The sequence below is a fragment of the Macrobrachium rosenbergii genome, chromosome 21 (genome assembly GCF_040412425.1).
Source record: "Macrobrachium rosenbergii isolate ZJJX-2024 chromosome 21, ASM4041242v1, whole genome shotgun sequence".
NCBI lineage: Eukaryota > Metazoa > Arthropoda > Malacostraca > Decapoda > Palaemonidae > Macrobrachium > Macrobrachium rosenbergii.
Window position 1 is genome coordinate 33,094,406 of NC_089761.1, and position 16,893 is coordinate 33,111,298.

At 36.2% G+C, this 16,893-nt stretch overlaps 1 protein-coding gene across 1 annotated transcript; it reads left to right on the forward strand.

Moving 5' to 3' along the window:
- Positions 1 to 103: 103 nt before the first annotated feature.
- On the forward strand, positions 104 to 14,743 carry SMC2 (structural maintenance of chromosomes 2). The gene is given in 25 exon segments (XM_067123372.1): positions 104 to 499; positions 3,481 to 3,676; positions 3,886 to 4,035; positions 4,726 to 4,887; positions 5,295 to 5,405; positions 5,594 to 5,731; positions 6,058 to 6,198; positions 6,412 to 6,561; positions 6,795 to 6,984; positions 7,188 to 7,363; positions 7,553 to 7,671; positions 8,473 to 8,611; positions 8,984 to 9,130; positions 9,774 to 9,978; positions 10,943 to 11,064; positions 11,210 to 11,348; positions 11,731 to 11,924; positions 12,133 to 12,276; positions 12,559 to 12,753; positions 13,044 to 13,244; positions 13,539 to 13,623; positions 13,626 to 13,694; positions 13,697 to 13,752; positions 14,176 to 14,385; positions 14,520 to 14,743. Coding segments are annotated over 24 exon segments (3,543 nt in total). The 5' UTR covers positions 104 to 499; positions 3,481 to 3,508; the 3' UTR covers positions 14,652 to 14,743.
- Positions 14,744 to 16,893: the final 2,150 nt, after the last annotated feature.

Here is a 16,893-nt window from a genome sequence, read left to right on the forward strand (position 1 = left end):
CTTCAGCGATGAAGCCTGCGAACGGAGTTGCTAGTACACGTTCTAGGACACGACTGAGTCAACGTCCGCGTCCCATCTGTGATGACCAAATTGCAGAAGCTCTAGACAAGACCTCGAGAGTGCTTTTGGTTGTAGCGCGCAGCTCCAGTTGATTCGTAACCACTCGTTTTACCTGGATGCCCGTTTGTCGCAGAATAACTAGCTTTTCCGTTTCAAATGTTTCCTCAAAGGCTTATTTCATCCTTAATGTTCTTCCACCTCGAAGATCCTATAGTATCCTTGAAAGATATATATGTAAAATATTCTCTTCTTGAGTCCTTAGTCACAAGATTAATGTGATTAGGGTCATGTAAAACTGAATGTTTTAATTTTTTCCACATTAGAAGATGGTAGCTGTAATCAGTGGCACAGTACCACAGACCTGTGTTGAAAAAGCATCAGTGGGACATAGTGACGAAAGAAAAAAGTGCGAAGGAAAATATCAGATAGGACGCCTATTGTAAGTATATGGGAGTTTGGGTCACGTATTAACGACTATTGGAAATTCTGACGAATAAGCAGTCTTCCTTTCCATAGTGATGCTTGTGTGCGTGCATGCATATATGAGTATTTTTGTGTGTATGAAGAAATGAGAAATGTACTAAATACCGGGTTCCCAGAAAAAGGTATGATAGCTGTGTGCTGGTTGTCCAATTGATTTCTGCCTAAATACCTAGACAGCTGTAGTGCACATGTGATACAAGATAGACCCTTTTGTATGAAAACACCAAGAAGTAAAAGATGTGAGCAGTTAACAGACATTTTAAAAACTTAATCCGTATCTGTTGATTAGTAAATGTGACGCGTTAAATTTATTCACTAGAACTATATTTTATAGCCGAAATTCAGTGAAACTCACCAAACATACCACAGCAGACAAAGGGCGAAGTGATGGAGAATACTAAAGTTTACACTAAAATATAAATACGTTTTCTTTAATTCAATGTTTACGTTTTGGTGCCTACACGAATTCAAGGAAGAAACTAAAGTATTTTTGTAAAATATTCATAAAAATATTCATATAAGCATAATTGTTATAAAAATATTTTTAAAAATTTAAAATTTTTATTTATTGATATTAATAGAATGAATAAATATATTATTATAATAAAAATTATTTTCAAATAACTACAAACTGTTAACTGATCTTGGCAAATTTGGCGGCAACGATCATCGCCGTTGTTCAAAATACCCAGCTGACGACTGTCCAACCCATTTTGACACTTTGTCAGTCATTGTTTGAAGGTAATAAGGCCGTGGTTGTTTGAGTACCAGAGACTGTCTAAAGATACCGAGATAATTTGTGATGTCAGCATCTCATTTTTATGTTCTAGTGGGTTGGAACTGTTAATTGCCAGGAACCTAATGGAGGCAGGGTTTGTATTCACCATACAATAATCGAATAATAATATTTCATAGTCCTTAACGTTAGACGTTTAATTTTCTTGTAGATTAATGGTTGATTAAGTATTTACGTTGTTTCAGTTATTTTAAAGGGTGTGAATTAGTCTGCCCATCCCCTAGGCTTGGCCACTGCAGCAGGGTGGGACATTGGAGCCCCGTGGGAATCTGGGTTCCCGAAACAGCGTGGAAAAAGGTTTTAGTAGTAATTAGGGTAGAGCTATATAGTAGCTCCGTGGCGGCGACTGCTTTCTAACTTAACTTTTTTCTACAGTTTTTTGGTTGCTAATTATGAATTCACCTTGAATTTTTGGCGCTCGACTGTAATTAACCTGTAATTAACCAAGTCCATCCAACAAAGGGGTTTCAAATGCGCGATCTTCACAAGACAGGCAATGCGTCTGTTTGAGCGAGCTCATATCCCGTCCGGCAAGTGCAATGACTTGTTAGCATTGTATGGGTTTTAAGCCCCAGGACAGTACTAAACACGGTGAAGGGACATTCCATTTGGCCGACAACAAACAGATGCATCGCCAGTATCAGAAGCCCTAAAAGTGTAGAAAAAACCAGTTGAAAAGGTAAAAACAGGCGCGGAGCTAATATGTAGAATTACCGTAATTACCGCCGTCAGTGCACCTCACACACGGTGTACTGTAGGCATTAGCCTACTTAGCGTAAGGTTCCTTGCAGCGTCCCTTCTGTTCCTAGCTGCAACCCCTTTCGTTCCTTTTGTTTGACCTCCTTTCATATTCTTCCATCTTACTTTCCACCCTCTTCTAACAGTTGCTTCATAGCACAACTGCGAGGTTTTCCTCCTGTTACACCTTTGTAACCTTTTACTCTCAATTTTTCTTTCAGCGCTGAAGGAATTCAGGTCCCAGCGCTTGGCCTCTTGACTAAATTGTATATTCTATCTATCTATGGTAATTATCTGTTCTTTACTAGGTAAGGACCACGGGGAAAGGAGGTGCTGGGGTTTGCACCATACCCTATTTAACTCCTCATTTCACCTGCCTATACAAATTTGGTGTCTCACAAGGCGGCCCCTGCTGCGTTATGGGGTTGGTTAAGCATTTATGACAGGAAGTATTATTCAGCAAAAGCTAATAGGCCTAAAATTAAACTTTAAAAGGTAAAATTTGTCAACTACTAGGCTATCACAGCACTGTAGGTAGGCTACCTTGGTAGCTACCAGTTCACGTGAAGAATTGGTGATGTGTTTAGTACCAACCCATGGTGATGAATGTAACAATATAAGCAAAAGATGGTAATCATAAATTTAAACAAGAGATGGTAAATGTCTCCGTTGGTGATTGGTGGGAATTAGTCTGGGCCACGATAGTCCAGTAGCCTGCTGTTTTACTAATAGGCTAATTTCCCTTTACTAGGGAAGTTCATGATGCTATATCCTGCCCGGCTGTGGAAGGGAGACACTCTGCTTCTTCTTTATATCCCTTAGTTTAACCTGCCCGAGCAGGTATAGCATCTCGCAAGGAGACCCCTGCTTTGTTAGGTGTAGGTTTGGTGGTCAAGCATTTAGGTTATGATAGGAAGTAGCCTGGTCATCAAAGGCTAATCATGTGACAAACTTTATAAAACCAATGTCAGTAGCTAAAAAATACTGTACTAGAGTTATTACTGTTTATAGGCCTTGTAAACAGTACTATATAAATATTATATATGGTGCAAAAAGAACAATAAAACATTCAGAGATGGTTGAAACAAACCCACTGCTTTACTAGTTAAGTGCCGTTTCCTCACTTATTGATCAGTTGGCTTCATAATCAAGTTACACCCTAGGAATGAAACTTTGTCGTGAAGTGAGAAGTGTCTTTATTACAATTTCTTTTGTAAGTGTCTCGGGAATAATTTTTTATCTAAATTTTTTATTATCTATAAGCCTAGCTGAGGATAAAGTAGCCAGTCACAGAAAATAGAGTTCATTGTAGCCAATAGCCACTTTTTTTTTTTTTTTTAAGATAAATTATTCCCAGGAAAATCTTGAACGATGTGGCCTAATATTTTATTTTTATATTTCAGAATATGGTAGACCCTTGATGTCATCAAAATGTATGTAAAGTCTATGGTCATTGACGGCTTCAAGAGTTATGGGCAACGTACAGAAATCAACGGCTTTGACAAGCTGTTTAATGCCATCACTGGCCTTAATGGTTCAGGAAAATCGAATATCTTAGATGCCATATGTTTCCTCTTAGGAATCACTAACCTTTCTCAGGTAAAGTAGTATTTATAAACGTTTATGAAGCATCTACAGTACTTAGTATTACAGTATTTTGCAATTGTTTGAAGATTTTTTAAAAATGATTTGCAGCTATAGGGTTGGTGTAATAAATGCTGAACAGTTTTGAATTACAAAAGCCATTGTTATTAGCATTGCAGAGATATTCCTTACAGCAAATTTTAACCACCACATTTGTTTGTTAGGTTCGTGCTACAAATTTGCAAGAGCTGGTGTATAAAAATGGCCAAGCTGGTATCACTAAAGCCACCGTTACTGTCACATTTGACAACACGGACAAAAAGCAGAGTCCAATTGGTTACGAACACTATGATGAAGTTACCATCACAAGACAGGTAAGTTTTGGTTATATCTCTTTATTGCCTCTTGATTGCTGTAAGTTTTCTCTTTGATGTTCATTATGTCGTAAGTAGCAACAGTAAACCAGTATTTATAGAAAATGAATATGAATATTTTACTTATCTGCTGTCAGAAACAATATAGCAGGTACAGGAGTTGTAAACAGACAAAGATCATGTTGAAAATTAAAACAATAATGATAATAAAAAGAAGAGAAAGAGGAAATAATTATAGTCCCATCCTTTCTAGCTGTCCAGCTTCTTAAACTCTTTATTGGTCTAATCTTCACTTCACATTTAAGAATAAATCCTATTGATAAGCCCTTTCGGGGCAGAAAATTCATGTTAAATTAGTAATAATAAGTGGTCTGTTAAATGTTTTTTTAAGTAGTACAGTAAACCAGTATTTATAGAAAACAATTATATATTTTCTTTCCTGTCAGAAACTGGTCAGGAGTTTAAACAGACAAGATCATGTTGTAAAACAATAATGATAATAAAAAGAAGAGAAAGGAAATAATTATAGGCCAGCTTCTTAGAAACTCTTTATTGGTCTAATCTTCACTTCACATTTAAGAATAAATCCTATTGATAAGCCCTTTCGGGGCAGAAATATGATTCAGTGGTCTCGTTAAATTTTTTTGTAGTAATAATAATAATTATAATTCTTCCCCTGCTCTGTTCAAGGTTGTCATTGGTGGCCGCAACAAATACATGATCAATGGCACAACAGTTCAAAACAGTCGAGTCCAGGATTTCTTTCGTTCTGTTCAACTAAATGTAAATAATCCCCACTTCCTTATTATGCAAGGTCGTATCACAAAGGTGTTGAACATGAAACCACCTGAGGTATGTTGGATTATGTACTGTGCAAAGGAAATTCGTAATTTATTGTAAGCTTTGAATAGTTGATTATAAGTGTTAATATAGTATTGGCCTCTTCCACATTACGGGAAGGCAGTATTGCTTGATAATAGGTGATAACTAACCATTTGCTTTGGGAATTGAACCACCAAACAGTGAAATACCAGGCTTACACTAAATTCCCTCGACAACAACCTTCTGCGGTTCTGAGGTTAAAGTGTTAGCCTGTTATTTCACTGGTTGGCTTTTCAGATCTCCAAATAGGAGGTTATTGTTAGTATATTGACCTTGTCATTTGTAATGTTATAGATTTATTACTTTTGTCATACTAGATTACATGTGTATCGTGAGGAAGACTTGACATTTGTCAAGAATTGTTTTGTATCTCACAGATTTTGGCAATGATTGAAGAAGCGGCTGGCACACGGATGTACGAATCAAAGAAACAGCAAGCTCAGAAGACCATCGAAAAGAAGGATGCTAAACTTAAGGAAATAAATGATGTGAGTTTAACATCCACTGAGTGATTTTGTCAAAAGTCATAATAATATACTAAGAAATATTCCATGTTGTGTGTGGTCACAGTTAAAATATTATTGTTAAAGTGATTAATTTTTTGTTGCAGTGCAATTACTCCACAGTTCCTTGTACTTTTATTCCAAATACTTCTTAAGCTTTTGTAACTTTCCAGATCTTGGAAGAAGAAATCACGCCAACATTGAGTAAACTGAAAGAGGAGCGGACGATGTACCTCGAGTTTCAGAAAGTGCAGCGAGAGTTGGAGCATTTGACTAAGCTTTATATAGCTTATAAATTTGTTTCTGCACAGGTACGTTTTAGGAGTAGAGAAACTTTGTTACGAAGTGAAATATTGTTGTTGACATAATTTATGTGGGTCATTTTCATAGGATGAAAGGTTTTATATTCAAACACCTCGGCTATGAGACTGTCAGAATTGTCTGAATTCTAGTAAATATAGAAGGCTCATCAGCTGCTATAAAAACACTTCTGTAGTGCAAAGTGGCCTTGTAAACAGAGCAGTTTGTGTTTTGAGTTTTGTAACAAAACTTTTTAGTTTGTTGGCCGAGTACTTTGGAATATTTTCACAGGAAGTTTTCCTTTCTCTTGATTGACCTCATAATTTTTCTTTCGCAGGAAACGAGTGAGAAAGCACGTGAAGAGCACCAAAATGTAAAAAATCAGATAAATGATCTACAAGAAAAAATTAGTAACGGTGCTCGTGAGGTTAAAGAACTTGAGAACCACATCATCCAGCTACAGCAGATTCGTGATAATGTGCGTAAATCAGGTTGAAATGGTATTTTTTTCTTTTGAAGAAAGACAGAGTACTAGAAATTCTTATTTTGTATGCTATCGGAGTATGCCAAAGAAAATTTTCGGTAGCGTAGATAATTTTTCCTACAGTCTGACCATTAATATGGAACCTACATACAGTATAGATTTATTTTCCTTGTGGATATGTCAGCATTTCATCATTTTATTTTGCAGGAAACTGGTGGACGTCTACAAGAATTAGAGAAGATTCTCAAAGAGACGGAAAAAGCTGAGGTGAAGATGTCAGCATCTCTGAAGAATCTCAAGGAGACAACGAAAACTGAAGAGAAAAAGGGGAAACAGTTGGAAAAATCTGTGGCAGATGTAAGTTTTAGCTCTTTGAATTTTGATGTTATCATATGCAGACATTAGTTAAGCAGTGTAAGATGAAAGAGTAGAAATTCGAGTATTCTTATATGAAGTACAAACCTCTTTACAGTTTACTGCTCAGTCAGATTTATTTGGTGAAGATTTGAGCCATTATTAAATGAGTCTTAATCTTTTTTATGTGGTGCCAAAGGAATGTGTAGATATTTATATACTTACGAATGATTCAGGATAGCAAAACACTGGAAAACAAAAAGAAGGAAGCCAGTAAGATGCAGAGTATGTTCGACACAATGCGTGCGCAGGACCAGGCGGACAATGATGCTTTGGCTGCGGCAGAGAAAAGATTGCAAGCCATTAGCTCGGGGATGTACTCATCAGGAGATGGAGAAGATGCAACTCTCCAAGAACAACTTATAAGTAAGTGGTGTTTGAGGGGTCTTTGAAGGGCTTAACTTATAAGTAAGTAGTATTTGAGGGGGTCCTGGAAGGGTTTAATGTATGTTTAAATCAATATCTTGTAGCTAGTGAGGACTTGCTTTTCAAGTTATTGGTGTTGGTTAGAATATTGTTTTGCTCATACTAAATACTTTTGGTTAATACAATGACTTCATATATTTCAGACACAAAGGCTAGTATCACAAAGGCCAAAACGGATACTAAGACAGCTGAGATGAAGCTGAAACACAGCAAAGAGATGCTGAAGAAGAAGGAGCAGGAAATGAAGCGCACAGCCTCAGAGTACACTAGAGATAAAGCTCTTCTTGATAGGATGGAAAAGGAAGTTCATAATTTAGAGGTAAATCATTAAATTTGTTTGTTTTTGTGTGCTAGTACATATATGATTAATTTCAATTTGTTACTTCTATTGCTTGGTATAATGATAACCTTTCGTGTTATGTTTTGAAGTCACTTTGTAAGGCCATATCATGACTGTGTTGGTCTTGAACAGCCTTAGAATCTAATGGTGTGATGTTTGCTTCTGTAGATTCAAATGGGAAAATTAGGCTATGATGACAAGAGAGTTGAAGAATTGGAGGACATGAGACGAACTCTCAACAATGAGGTGCTGACATTGCAAGATCAAGTGGAACGTCTTGAAAGCAGGTGAATTTGTTAGCTCTTGGTGCCAAATTATTGTACAAGATAGAGATTGCAGTGTAAAAATAGGACCTGTCCTTATTTAAACTTAAAATCTGATCTGGGAATATTTTGTAAAGTAAAGGAGCAGTTTTTAGTACTGTAGTATGAAGTCTTGCAATCCAACATCATCTTTATTTATATATGGGTAAAACTTTAGTATTTATGCAAAAGGTCTTTCACTTACTTTAAATGGTAATTTTAGTGTGAAAAAATGAAAAATATTTTGTTACTGCATTTGAGTCCTGTAACTAACATACATTTCAGTATTGCCAAGAGGTATTACTAGGTTTGTGTTCATTTTATTTTGGCACTTTATTTTGCTTATAGACACATATGATGACATTTCAGAGTCCAGTGACTTTTAAGAGAGCTCAATATTTTGATTTCAATTTGTTTTATTTTGGGGTATGGTTCAAGCAGAACAGCCTGTGTTATTGCTCATAATACATTAATTATTTACCCAGAATTACATGAATGTTACGGTTTTATTTTGCATTCCATGTAAATAAATGACAAAGGAGGAGGAAGAAAATTGAGGACAGAATTTGAGTACTTGTAGTGGTTTATTTATTGCTCGTAGTTTAATTGGAAGAGCTTCAAATAAAGTAAAAAAAAAAAAAAACTATCATCTGTTGATGTATTCATGTTAGAACAATAGAAGCACAGTAAGTGTATTAGAAAAGATGTTTTGCAATAAATAATCACTTTGAGTAGATGAGCCTAACCATATCTCGCATAATTTTGGATCATGTTTGTCGCATCTAGGTATCCACAGCTGTGTTTCAACTTTAAGGATCCTGAGAAGAACTTTGATCGATCCACTGTGAAAGGTTTGGTGTGCAAGTTGATCAAGTTGAAGGATCCTTCGACTGCGACAGCATTGGAAGTCACAGCAGGAGGAAAGGTGAGAACTCCTACATTTTATTTCTCGTCCCTCTGGAATTTAAGTTAGTCAGAATCATGAAGTCTGCTGTACACATGTTATATATCACTTGGAGTTTATATTTTGTTCAGAATCATGAAGTCTGCTGTACACATGTTATATATCACTTGGAGTTTATATTTTGTTAATAATAATAATGTTCTGGGTGTCTTTCATTTATTGTATTTTTTCAATATTTTTTTGAGTGACTGTCTCAAGAATCAAACTGTTTGTGGGTCATGGTTTTAAATGAAAATCAGTGCCATTAAAGAATGTAAATACTGTATACAGTGGAAGTATTTATGATAAGCTGCATTATGTGATTTTATCCCCTTTATAACTCTTCATTTTCAGCTATACAACGTGATTGTGGATTCAGAAGTAACTGGCAAGAAGCTTCTCACGAGGGGTCAGCTTCAAACCCGTGTTACTATTATTCCTTTAAACAAGGTGTCAGCGAGGTCCATTGACAATAATACTGTCAATTATGCTGAACAGTTGGTGAGTCTGTTGCCACGATGCACATCAATACTTTTTATTTATTTATTTATTTATTTATTTTTTTTTTTATCTTACAACCACTACTTAACGGTAGCCTTTTTTCTTGTTTTTTGGGGGATTGGTTATGCAGTTTTTACTTGCTCAGAATATCAGGATTTTTGAAACCTAGCTTTACTTTATTTACTGTTGGCCAAGTTTAATCCTGCCGTAGCTTACCCGGTCACAGCAAAAACCTGAAAAAAACAAAAATTAAAGTATATTAATTCTCAGAGTATTTGCCATCCTTGGTATTAGCAATTTTTATTTATACATCTGGCAATGCTTAGGATACGAGTGAGAGACTGAATGCAAGCCAAGTTAGTATTCATCAAACAGTGGAGGAAGAAGGTTGCTGATTTTGATCACTCCTGACATGAGGAAAGTAGTTTTGGGGTTACACAGGTGCATGCATCAACAATTTCTCTTCAGTCTGTAAGATGAAAGACAAATGTGTGTCTGGGGACATTAAGAAATCATGCATATGGACTCTGTAAGGGGTTGTTTTGCAACATTATAGAAATTAACAGAGATTCATGGGATTAAGTAGCCCTTTTTGTATGAGGGATTAGTACAGTTTTATAAGTTAATTTTACTCTACTTACAGGTTGGCCCAGAAAACATTAAGACTGCCCTGTCCTTGGTGTTCTATGATAGGGAACTACAAAAAGCCATGGAGTTTGTGTTTGGCACAAGTTTTGTCTGCCCTGATATGAACGTTGCTAAGAGGGTCACTTTCGATCAGAATATAATGAGGAAAACTGTCACATTAGATGGCGATGTGTGTGACCCAGCGGGTACCCTTACCGGAGGTAACTATTACTTTTCTCTTGTTTGTAGTACCAGTGTTGTTCATCAAGGAAATAAAGTAAGAATTCAAAGATCAGGATATTGCAAAGATCCAGGCTGAGTTTACTATTTTTTTTATACAGAGGAAAACATGAACAAGAAAAGTTCGAGATAAAGAAAAACTAAAGAATCCAGGCTTTTAACTAATTAACGATTTAGTTTACATTTGTTGCTGTATTTTCACTTTGAAATCTCAAGTACAGTATTGATTACAAAACAATAGGTATAAGGTAAAAACACTTGGGGAACAGGTAAAATTAGCTAAAAAAGAAACAGCTATGAATTCATATGAAAATATGATAGTGCCTACTCCATAAAATCTATAGAAAAATGGTTCCCTAGTGGGGAAGACTTGAAGTTTAGCTCTCTCTCTCCCTCTCTCTCTCTCCCTCTCTCTCTCTCTCTCTCTCTCTCTCTCTCTCTCTCTCTCTCTCTCTCTCTCTCTCTCTCTCTTCGTTTGTGTTGGACATTAGAAATCCACAGAATGTGGTCATGTACAAATTGTGATGAAATAATTATTCAAGATTTTCTATTGCAAATGGATATTAGATATCCAACATAATATCAACAGTGTTTGGCAAAGTGACAAACAATCGATGGCCTAGGAAAGGTTTTATGCTGTCTGGCATAAAAAATACACATGATTGAGAGGTATTTGAAGGAAGGAGGAAGGAGACTACTGAGAGGATGCCGGTTGATTGTCATAAAGAATTTGGATATCAATAAAAATGCGTTTGGAATGTGCAAGTGGTATTAGGGTGAAAGTAATCAAGTATGCTGGTTTTGTAGGCTGTGATCCTCAAGAGAGAAAATAAAAAAACATTAAGAGTTGTCACATCAGAAGGGTGGGTCTGGTTTATCAGTGATGTAACACACTGCACATTGAATAAGTACTTTATAAAATGAGTGGAAATTCCTTGATCTTAGGTGCAAGACGACAAGGTAGCAGTATACTGGCTCAGCTTGATGCAGCCTGGGAATTCCAAGAAAAGTTGAACCAGAAGTCGCAAGAGCTGCGTAATGTAGAGCAGGAACTCGGAAAACTTCAGGTGAGTTAAATTGGACTTGAAGATAAATTATTGTAATTTACTTTATTCTGCTGCAACAGCATGAAAGTAGTGCAGAATGCGGAATAGATTTAAAATGTATTCCTTGTAAATGTCATATTTACATCTTTATTTTTTTCCGTTTCAGGGAAATGCGGGAAAATATAATTCGGTAAAGCAGCAGCATTCTATGAAATCCCACGAGCTGAACATGTGCCGTCAGCGACTCCAGCAGAGTCAACATTATCAGCAACAGGAGGAAGTCAATGCTCTTGAGAACACCATGAGTAGGTTAACTGCTTCTCTGTCACGATAAGATTGTTTTGTTAAATTATTAATCAATAATATTGAACTTTTATTATCATAATCGACATCATGAAGATTTTGCTTTTTACTCATGTTCACTTCTAGTTCATAATATGAGTTATGTACCTATTATTGCCTCACATTCATTTTGAAAAATATCCACCTCCTTTCAGAGCATGTTGTTCATAAATGAAAGTTTGTAAATAGACTTCTACACTGCAGTTTAAAATGATTTGATTTTAAAGTCACATAAGGTGTGTTTTGTCTTTTAAGTAAATTCATTTTTTCTACTCTTAGTGTTGGTATGGGTCGAAAGCAATTTCTGTCTTTAGCTGTGTGATAAAATCTCCCTCCATTTTACAGAGGAGTGCGTCGAAACCTTGGAACGCTGTAAGAAAGTTGATGTTGAAGGGGCAGCGAAGGTAAAGGAAATTGAGGACAAGATAAAGAATTCCAAAGCTCTTAAGGAGAAAGAATTGAAGGCAGCCAAAGCCGAGTTAGAAAAATGCCAGAAGAAGGCTGAGGAAACAAGGAGTAAATGGAACACTAAGAAACAGGTAGCATATCAGTTTCATTTTTTGTTGGCCATAACTCTGAGGGCATTTAATGATAAGGATGTTGATTTAGATAGTATATTTCTTAAGGCTTCATAAGTGCTTTTCCATTTAGCTTGGCTAGTCAGAATGTGTCAGCTTTTACAGAATTTCTGTCGCTCTTGCTGTTTTGTTGCAACTCTCTTATTTCATGAACAAATGTAAATTGCAGGAAGAAGAAAGCGTCAAGTTAGAAATATGTGAGTTGGAGCAGAGCATTGAAACTACTAAAACACAGATTACGACATCTGCAGAGGTCATCAAACAGTATGAAGCACAGTTGGTGACACTAGAGGAAGACGTAAATGCTGAGAAGGTATGACTATTTCACAGTTGTTTTATCTTGTTCTGAAAGAATAGATGTGTAAGGTTGAAGGAAATTGCAAAGTCAAGGTCATTGCTAAAGGAAGTACCTTCTGAACAATCATAGAAGACATCTTGATATTTTCAAGTTTGTTAATAAAAATTAAGGGTTTTTTGGTCAGTTGTTTCACACTGTGAACTGTTTGAGAAGTTAACTTTTAGACTCCACTAGGTGGGACATGTAGAATGAAGTTATGTAATTAAATAATAAATTGTGTTTATCTTCCTTTTTCAGAAAAAAGTAACAGAGGCCCAAGCTAATGTTAAAGCCCAGAAGGAACTGCTGAGTGGACAAAACAAAGAAATAAATGCAATGGCAGCAAAGAAAGAACAGATCATTAAGAACAGTGATGAAGCTCAGTTAGAGATCAAGCAGTTGGATCATAAACTGTCGAAGTTCAAGTCCGAGGCCAAGGAAGCAGAAAACCGGGTTAGTCTGTTATTTTTACCCGCAGAATTTAGAACGACTTGTGAGTGTTTAGTTACCTGCTGATACCAAGATTTTAAACTTACGCCATCCATGCAATGGTTTTTAAGTCTGTGAAGTATTCTGCTGTGTATTTATCTTCTTTTCTCTACTTGTGCCTTTTTAAAGTACGTTCTGATTTGCATAATATGGTGTCTGTAGAAGTCCTCTTACATTTAAACCAAGTGTAACAATATGCCAATGACAGAATTATAGTATTCTGATAAAATTTTTGTACATCATGTATTTGGCAGGTTGCAAACATGCTTGCGGAGCACGAATGGATTAGCGACGACCGTAAATTCTTCGGTCAACCGAATACTAGCTATGATTTTGCAGCCAACGACCCTGTCGAAGCTGGCCGAAAAATAACCAAGTTAGAAGAGACAAAGGCAAAACTTTCAAAGAATGTCAATTTTAGAGCAATGAACATGCTGGGAAAAGCTGAAGAGCAGGTGAGGACATGGAGAACAGCTTAATGGTTTTCTCTTGTAGCATAATGAAGTGTTGAAACGTGAGCAAATTATATTCCTTCTGTAGGGACCTTCAGGTTTTTAGTAAATACCAGTTATTAATGAAAGAACAGTTGCTAGAACAGATACTGTAATGTATTAGAGGACCTCCAGCTGTCTGTGTACCATACTAATTTCATTTCTATGTTTGTGCCAAATTATGAAAAGATAATTTCCTTTTTGTACTTCATTGTTTTGGTATCTCAGCTGGTGAAATGTTATTTTCATTTGTTACAGTATAATGACCTGATGCGTAAGAAACGCATTGTTGAGAATGACAAAGCTAAGATTGAAAAGGTCATTCGGGAATTAGATGAGAAGAAAAGGAAGCCCTACGTCAGGCATGGGAGCAAGTGAATCGTGACTTTGGTTCAATCTTTAGCATGCTTTTACCGGTACACAGGCTAAGCTTCAGCCACCTGAGGGTCAAGATGTTCTTGATGGATTGGAGGTAAGATAAATTTGTACAATTACAAAAAGTTATAATGGTTGCTAATCATTTTCCCTATAATCTTGTTCATGGCCTTATTGGTATCTTTGTTGATGTTGGGAGGTACTGTTCCCTCTCAATGAATGTTTCAATAGAAGGATCTTTGCAACATCCCATTGACCCCAGCTAAATTTCTTTTTGCCCTCATCTTTTCATCCAGTCCCTTTGGTCTCTGCCTGCTCTGCTTTCCAAGTTCTGTAATTTAATCTGCCTTGAATTTCCATGTCTCATTACTGTAGTAATAGTAGGCTAGGATAAAGTACCATTTTATTTACCTGTCTAGTCTCAGTCTGTGGATCAGAATGATATTTTGTAGTTTCAGTCCATGGATCAGAATATTTCATAATTAAGATGCTTACTTTTAATTCCTTGTTTCTGTTTTAGGTCAAAGTCGCATTCGGTGATGTGTGGAAAGAGAGTTTGACAGAATTGAGTGGTGGACAGCGTTCTCTTGTAGCCCTCTCGTTAATTTTGGCTTTGCTGCTCTTCAAACCAGCTCCTATTTATATTCTTGATGAGGTAGACGCAGCTTTGGATCTTTCTCATACCCAGAACATAGGAAACATGCTCCGCACACATTTCAAACATTCACAGGTAAAGTATTATTAAAAAACTACTAGTCTTCTGTAATAAGTCTTGAAATATAGTGACATTCTAGTTGGTATAGTTTTTAATCAGTAGTTCTATCACTTTACTGTATACAGTAGCAGTTTTTATTTATTTTTCAGTTTATTGTTGTATCTCTGAAGGATGGCATGTTCAATAATGCCAACGTCCTCTTCAAGACTAAGTTTGTCGATGGTATGTCAACTGTCACTCGGCATACTCAGGTGGTCTCTGGAATGTCAAAGAAGCGATGAATAGATTGATGTAGTCCATGTTTTGAAACGGTCTTCTTTTTCTGTCCCTGAAGGAGTTTTAGTCTAGTGTAGAAATAAATTTTTATATTCAATATTTCTTTACATTTCCCCACAGTTTAATCATCTAAGTCTACTTAGGTAATACAATATCTAACATAATGTATCATTAATTTTATTTTTATAGTTTAACACAGACCTGTGTCATATAATCGTAGTTTTTGCAAAACAGATGTCTGTTTTTGATGGTACATGAGCACAGTATAAGATTCTTTTGCTTGTCATTTTTTTTTCGTAGTGTCACATTATTTAAGTGTGTTGATTTCTGTTCTGTTTAGGAACAAGAGGAGCACGCTATCCAGTTGTATGCAAATTTCACTTCATGACCATCAACTACTGGCATAACCCTGTTTCATTGTTTTATGTTACACTATTGACAGAGTTCCAGTGTACCAGCAAAAGGATATTGTATTTTAATATTAGCTTTCCCCTGCAGTTTTGCAAAGAGAAAAGACAGATTACAAAGACAAACAAATAAACTATGCCATGCACCTGCTCAAAAACTAAGTGTAAACTACATTAGTTCCAAAGATTCAACTACATGATTTGAAAGATCTTGACAAACTTGGGTCATAGTTGAAGTAAAACTTGTAGAAAACTGGTACTGAACCTCACAAAAGAAAAAGGCAAGACTGTGTACTGAGGATTCCTGTGGGGTCAGCATGGTAGTGATGATAGTGCCTACTTGACAGGAAATATTTTTTTTAGTTATCAAAATTTTAATTGTGAAATGCATTAGATGATTACGTGGTCAAGGAAGTTAGACGGAAGTTTACCCAGACCACTGAGTCACATTTCCAAACTCACTTGGCTGGCTTTGAGGATTTGCTCTGAAATGATAGGTGAAATATGGTATAAAATAGAATCAGACAAGGACATATAAGCGAGAAGAGACCGAAAAGAGCCGTGAAATGCTAAAGGCACCCTGTAGGAGGGCTAGCGCTGTCATTGCACCTCATGCGATGCACTGTAGGCATAGGTTCTTTGCTGCATGCCTTCAGCTCTAGCTGCAACATTTGGCCTTTCATATTCTCTTTCATCTTACTTTTACCCCTCTTCATTGGTTCATAGTGCAACTGTGAGGTTTCCTCCTGTTACACCTTTCAAACCTTTACTGTCAATTTCCGTTTCAGTGCTGAATGACCTCAAGGTCCCAGTGCTTGGCCTTGGCCTAAATATCTCAGTTCAATAATGTAAAGGCTGAGAGTTATTAGGGATTAGAGACAGCAGCAAGGTCATAGTTATTTATACCAATATATTTTCATCAGTCCAAATCTTGGGTAAAATATGGATTGGTATGATGTTAATGCTTGGGTGTTTTTGCCCATTTGTTGGAGAAACCTCCAACAAATGTAATAATGACGGATCTTATAGAGATGACAAGTTGAGAAATTAAAGGGTCCTCAAAAGTTGACTGCATGGGATGTTTATAGCCTAAAGATTTAATATGCGTGAATAAACACTAAGGAAAGAAGTAATATTATACGAATAAATGTGCAAGTGGACAATATATAATTGTTTAGTAACAGAGATGATGACGGTAATTGTCAGTGGTAAGATTTACTTCGTGAAAAGATTTATCATTGCCATGCAACCTATTTGCCAGGTCCTAAACATGCTCCAGTGCTAGGAATAACTATTGGCAAAAGCATAAACAAGGGAAGAGACTGGTGGACATTGATAAAAACAGGAAATTGAGTGGAGAGAGAACGGTACCTTCTGGGAGAAGTAGGATTCTTTCAGAAAAAGTAAAAATTTGAATGTATATGCAACAGATGTATTGCATATTGAGGGATTAAGTTTTACCTTTTTAAAAAGGTAAACCAGAGAGTTCAAATCAGTTTTATTTTACTTATTTATTGTATAATGCATACAGGACTCGGATTTGGCATTGTAAGGTGACTTAAAAAATAAATTGATAAACTTCAATAAATATTTACTGTGCCAAAATTTAAACTAGTGTCATATATTACTGTAATATAAACCATTCACGTCAACTGAAAACCTGAGACAATCTCGAACTCTGCGTAGCCATAACCGCGATCATAAACACCATCGAAAGAAGAAGATTGTGAAAAGCAAATTTACATTTTATTTCAAGGAAAACATCACCCGTGAGCACATTGCCTATATGATCTTAACGCAATGCAAACCTATTATTGTTTGCATTCCCGGGTTGATTTAA